We start from the raw sequence: 6000 nt of genomic DNA, 5'->3' as shown, positions 1-6000 counted from the left end.
CAAGAAGCCTGGCCTCCTGTGCCCACCGTGCTCACTCTCCCAGCTGATTCTATAGCCCCTGCAAATTATTTCCACACTGAACTGACAATCCCTCTCCATGCAGGACAGTGGACTGGGAGCCCCTGAAGGGCAGGCCCCTTATTCTATTCACCTTTGGATGCCCCGGGGCACTGGCATTGTAGACACCCAATAAATGCTTGTTGAATCGATTTAAACTCCACTGAAACTTTTTTAGAAGTGGGTGGTTAGACCTAAGACACTCTTGCTTTCAAATAGAGAAGTCTCCCAAAGAGCTGGTTTGAAAGTTTAGAGGTTGAGGAATCCAGGTCCCTGCGGGGACAAAGACCAACAGCAGTTTCTGGGGACCAGTGGTGATGGAACCAGCAGGAACCCCAGAGTAGATTCCCCCAACTCACAACTACTCCAAGTGTGTCTTCCGGCAAGTAGCATCAGCATTCCTGGGCGCTGATTAGAAATGGTGAGTCTCAAGCCCCACCCTGGAGCTACCAAAGCAGAACCTGCATTGTAAGCTCTCCACATATAAGTCTGAGAGGCTCTGGGGGTGCCAGAAACAGCAGACACCAGGCAGCTCACCAGTTGTGAGCCCTACAAATGCTTGGGATGGAGTTTTGCTCTGTGCAGTGTGGTTTCCAATGCCTGGTTTGTTTCTGGGAAAAGAGCAGTCGATTTGCTTCTGGCAGATGAGCGCACTTCATTAAAATTCTAATCCAAGCAGGAAGGCGAGAAGAGCCCTCCTCCTTATGGGAAGTCAGATCCTGGAGGGCACAGGTTCCTCCAGATTGCTGAAATTCCAGCCAGGTCTCCACCAGGGTACATTGGCAAAGTCTGGAGAGATGTTTGTTTGTCACAACTGGGGCAGGTGGTGTTACTGGCATCTAGGAGGAGAGGCCAAGGATGCTGGCTTCCTCCCTGATGGCCAGTGACTCAGTTTCTGCTCCAATCACAAAGCAAAGGGGTGGATTCACCAAATGTAGGGAGGTCTGGGAGTTTTAGAAAAGTATCATGAGAACCTTTAAAAGCTTGTTCTTCACAAGTGCGAGAAAAGTTGAAATAAGCCCCAAGGAGTAAAGGGGAGCTCGTACAGGTAACTGAGAACAGAAAGAGCAGGGAAAGGAAGAAATGTGGCACAGAAAAGCCAACACCCAGAAAGTACATACAAAAATCTTGTTTATTACACAAAATACTTTCTTATTCATAAGAAAGACTTAAATACCCCCCTTCTCCAAATACATCAGATTTTTCTCACTTCTCTGTTTTCCAAACCTCTCAAAATGTGGTTATTATGAGAAAAAAATAAACTTATTTTTCCCAAAATAATTTTTTAAAAAATATGTGTACAAATCACCAGAGATCAGATACAGCATCCTCAACTTCAGAGAAGAACATTGGATCTGCCCTTGAACTGCTGCTGCTGCTGCTAAGTCGCTTCAGTCGTGTCCTACTCTGTGCGACCCCATAGACGGCAGCCCACCAGGCTCGGCCATTCCTGGGATTCTCCAGGCAAGAATACTGGAGTGGATTGCCATTTCCTTCTCCAGTGCATGAAAGTGAAGACGCTCAGTCGTATCCGACTCTTAGCGACCCCAAGGACTGTAGCCTACCAGGCTCCTCCGTCCATGGGATTTTCCAGGCAAGAGTACTGGAGTGGGGTGCCATTGCCTTCTCTGGCCCTTGAACTACTTCTTTTGTAATGTGCTGTGCCCTTGCCTTTCTTCCACAATTCTCAGAAGTCACCAATGGGGATGGGAAGGGATGATGGTTCTCTGAGCCTCTCCCAGGGCCCCACCACCATCTTAGGGCACTTGTCCTGCCAGGACCTCAAAGCCTTTACCGAAACAAGAGAAGGACATTTGAAGGGCCAGGAGAGCTCCGAGGAGCCGGGTGGGCATAAGAGAGCTGAGAAAGCCTCGCAAGGCGGAGAGTGTGAGAAGCACCATCATTTCAGATTGAAATGCCAGGGTAGGTCCATGCCTTCCAGTAAGCAGGTTGAGCCAGTAATCCTGTCCTCCGCTGGGTTTGCTGGGCTCAAGGGTGACACAGGCAGCGATGCCTGGTGCATTCGGGATCCCTTTACTGCGCGCGGCTCGGATGCACAGTCTCGGGGCGGCCCCATCACTTGGCATCTGGGGCATCCGGCGGGGTCTGCGGTTGCGGCCCCAGGGACGAGGCCAGTTTGGTGAGGGCCCTCGCGATGACGTCCAGGTGACCGTTCATTGTCCTCAGTTCCACCAGGATGTCCCCGACATTGGCTTCCAAGCTGGCGCAGGCGGCAGGCCGGGCGCAGGGCTGCGGGGAGGCACCCAGGTCCTCAGCACCCTCCTCCCTGCCCGCTGCGCCAGGGCGCGAGGCGCGCGGCCCCGGCCGATCGCGCTCATCCCCGCGAGCGCCTGGAGGGGTGGCTGAGGGGCCGCCGGGCAGCCAGTCCAGGAGGCGCGAGGCTGCCTCCGGGGAAGAGGCAACCACCGAGTAGAGGCCAGCGCGCCTAGGGGCGCCCGAACCCGAGGCTGGGGGTGCGGGCGCGGTGGGCAGCGAAGGCAGCAGGTGAGGCAGCGCCGGGGGCCTGGGGGAGAACGCCGAGGGCTCGCAGGACGACGAGGGGGACGGCAGCGCAGCAGTGGAGGGGCCTGGCTCCTCGGAAGAGAGGAACAGGGTGGTCGAAGACTGGGAGTCCAAGGTGCTGGGCTCTGAATCTGGCAAGGAAGAAACGAGAAAGGGTCACTGGGGCTTTTATTGACTGTCAACTGTATGCCCAGCTCCATGCTAGGGATAGGAGAGCTGAGTTAGAAGGCGGAAACGTATTTCCTAACCCCCAGAGTTAAAGGGTGGAGTGAGGAATAGTGGGTTTCAGGAACACAGGAAGCCGGAGGCAGGGGAGACCATGGAGTCAAGCAAGCATCTTGGTGAGTAAGGCTCTCCCCCAAGGTCTAGACCTTGCACTGCTGGGAAGTCAGGAGGGAGCTCCAGGCAGGGGTGGGAGGGAGCAGTCTTGCTAAGGACAATAGGTCAAGGAGGGCCCCTCCTCATTCTCTTCAGAAGATGTGTGGTAAGCAGAGGGCTTCGTCCACTGTCCCAACAAAGCCAAGCTGTCAAGCGGGAACTGAGAGTTTGGGGCCAGGAGCTAGATCTTGCTGCTGGTTCCCACTCTGCCAGAAAATGCCATGGAACCATGGGCCAGGCCCATTGCCCTGGATAACTTGGTTTTATTTCCTCATTGATACAGGGAAGGTGGGCCCAGTGACTCCCCACCCCAACCCCAGGTCCCTACCAGGACCGATCAACTTGCTTCAAAAGTCTAAAGCTCGAAGCACAGGTCTCAGTTCACAGAGGGCTGCATGCAAAGATTCTACAAGCCTTTTATTGCTAGTTCTCCCCTAATCCCCTGAATTCCCAGGTAGAAAGTGGGTGGTAGCTCTTTGCGACTGGGTATGGCAACAAGGTTTACCAACCTCAGATCAAAGGACCCACCTCCATGCCAACGACCTTAACTCAGCTGTTTCGGTCACCCCTTTCCTGCCTTTGGGTAGACGGCTAGTGACCACCCTGGAAACAGTTCTGAGTTTTACTGGAGCCAAGTCTCTGAGGACTTGCTCCTCAATTCCAGCTGGAGTGTCTGCTTTTGGCTCTCCTCCTTGGCAGCTCGGGTACCCACCTTTCTGCCCTGCCCTTGAGGGGGTTCCAAGGCTTTCCAAGGCAGATCTTGCTGTGATTACCTCAGCCTGTTATCTTGGGGGGAGGGGGAGGAGTGATATGATGACAGAGCCAGTGAGTAAACACGTTCCCCGTTGCCTGTGAACATGTGTGCTCTCGCCGCCCGTCATGGGTGAGCTGTTTCTTCATGTGGGATCTGGGTCTGGCGGAGACTCAGAGCAGCGCTAATCATCTGGTGAGAGCGTATTCCCTCATTCTGACATCAGCGCCCAACCATGTTCTCCCAGGACTCATAGACCCAAGATGGTCCAAGGTCCAGTCTGTGTGGTCGGGAATCTGGTCGGACGGGAGTGGAGAAGCAACGGCTCCTTGGGGACCACAGTTGAGGAGGGACATCCATGCGCCTGCACATTCCTCTTCTGGAAGCTACGTGGGTAGTCTCTGCTCCTGGCCATCACAGAACTGCCTCTCCTCCTCTGAAACTTAATTTCCTCCAGTCTCTGTGATGATCTTCTTTTGTAAACCAAGAATCAAGACACTCCTGCGAGTTGAAAATGATCAAAGCAAAACCCTACAAACTCTTGGCTCTGCTTTTACTTGCAAAAGATGTTAATAAGCTTCATATATCCAACTCTTATAGCAGGCAGGAGGCCTTTATATTTAATCAAATAGAAGTCTCACATGTAAAATGAGATAGAAGCAAGCACATTGAATGATCTAGCACCGTGTTTCCTGAGTTTTCATGTGCGGACCACTCTCCCAGGACATTGTTAAAGGGCAGTTTGTGATTTGGCAGGTCAGAAGTGGGACCTGAGACTCTGCATGTCTAGCCAGCTCTCGGGAGACGTGGGTGCTGCCAGTCTGGGGACCACACCTTGCATAGCAAAGGTGTAGACCAAATATACAAAGTGGGCAATAAAGCTTGGGGTTCACAATCATAGAAATTAGAGTCATCAAGGGTAGAGGAGAAACCTGGAACCCTTATATGATCATGAAGATAGTAATAACACTGATGACACCTCATCTGGCTATCAGGGGAATAAGAGAGGTGGTCTCTCCTGCTGTTCAGTTCAGTCACTCAGTCATGTCTCACTCTTTGCAACCCCATGGACTGCAGCACGCCAGGCTTTCCTGTCCATCACCAGCTCACGGAGCTTGCTCAAACTCATGTCCATCCAGTCGGTGATACCATCCAACCATCCCCTTCTCCTCCTGCCTTCAATCTTTCCCAGCATCAGAGTCTTTTCCAATGAGTCAGTCCTTCACATCAGGTGGCCAAAGTATTGAAGATTCAGCTTTAGCATCAGTCCTTCCGATGAATATCCAGGACTGATTTCCTTTAGGATTGACTGGTTTGATCTCCTTGCAGACTCTCAAGAGTCTTCAAAAGCATCAATTCTTCGGCCCTCAGCTTTCTTTGTAGTCCAACTCTCACATTTCATACATGACTACTGAAAAAACCATATCTTTGACTAGATGGACCTTTGTTGGCAAAGTAATGTTTTTGCTTTTTAATATGCTGTCTAGGTTAGTCATAGCTTTTCTTCTAAGGAGCAAGCATCTTTTAATCTCATGGCTGCAGTAGCCATCTGCAGTGATTTTGGAGCCAAAAAATTAAATAAAGTCTCTCACTGTTTCCATTGTTTCTCCATCTATTTACCATGAAGTGATGGGACCAGATGCCATGATCTTCATTTTTGAATGTTGAGTTTTAAGCCAACTTTTTCACTCTCCTCTCTCACTTTGATCAAGAGGCTCTTTACTTCTTTGCTTTCTGCCATAAGGGTGGTGTCATCTACATATCTGAGGTTACTGATTTTCTCCCAGCAATCTTGATTCCAGCTTGTGCTTCACCAGCCCAGCATTTCACATGATGTACTCTGCATATAAGTTAAATAAGCAGGGTGACAATATACAGCTTTGACGTACTCCTTTCCCGATTTGGAACCAGTCTGTTGTTCCATGTCCAGTTCTAACTGTTGCTTCCTGACCTGCATACAGGTTTCTCAGGAGGCAGGTAAGGTGGTCTGGTATTCTCATCTCTTTAAGAATTTTCCATAGTTTGTTGTGATCCACACAGTCAAAGGCTTTGGCATAGTCAATAAAGCAGAAATAGAGGTTTTTCTGGAACTCTCTTGCTTTTCAATGATCCAACAGATGTTGGCAATTTGATCTCTGGTTCCTCTGCATTTTCTAAATCCAGCTTGAACATCTGGAAGTTCATGGTTCACATACTGTTGAAGCCCTTCTTGGAGAATTTTGAACATTATTTTGGTAGCATGTGAGATGAGTGCAATTGTGTGGTAGTTTGAACATTCTTTGGCATTGCCT

General features: G+C 50.6%; 1 protein-coding gene across 1 annotated transcript in view; it reads right to left on the bottom strand.

Moving 5' to 3' along the window:
• Positions 1-1171: 1171 nt before the first annotated feature.
• Positions 1172-6000, bottom strand: part of LOC145516949 (uncharacterized) — a 105380-nt gene continuing 100551 nt past the window's right edge. The window contains exon 2 of the mRNA XM_081519056.1: positions 1172-2711. Within this exon, the coding sequence (XP_081375182.1) occupies positions 2241-2711 (471 nt within the window). The 3' untranslated portion in view covers positions 1172-2240. The remainder of the gene's footprint in view (positions 2712-6000) is intronic.

The sequence above is a fragment of the Giraffa tippelskirchi genome, chromosome 8 (genome assembly GCF_054371585.1).
Source record: "Giraffa tippelskirchi isolate mGirTip1 chromosome 8, T2T-mGirTip1v1.2.pri, whole genome shotgun sequence".
NCBI lineage: Eukaryota > Metazoa > Chordata > Mammalia > Artiodactyla > Giraffidae > Giraffa > Giraffa tippelskirchi.
Note: the sequence above shows the minus strand (reverse complement) of the source record. Positions and strands in the feature narration are given on the sequence as shown.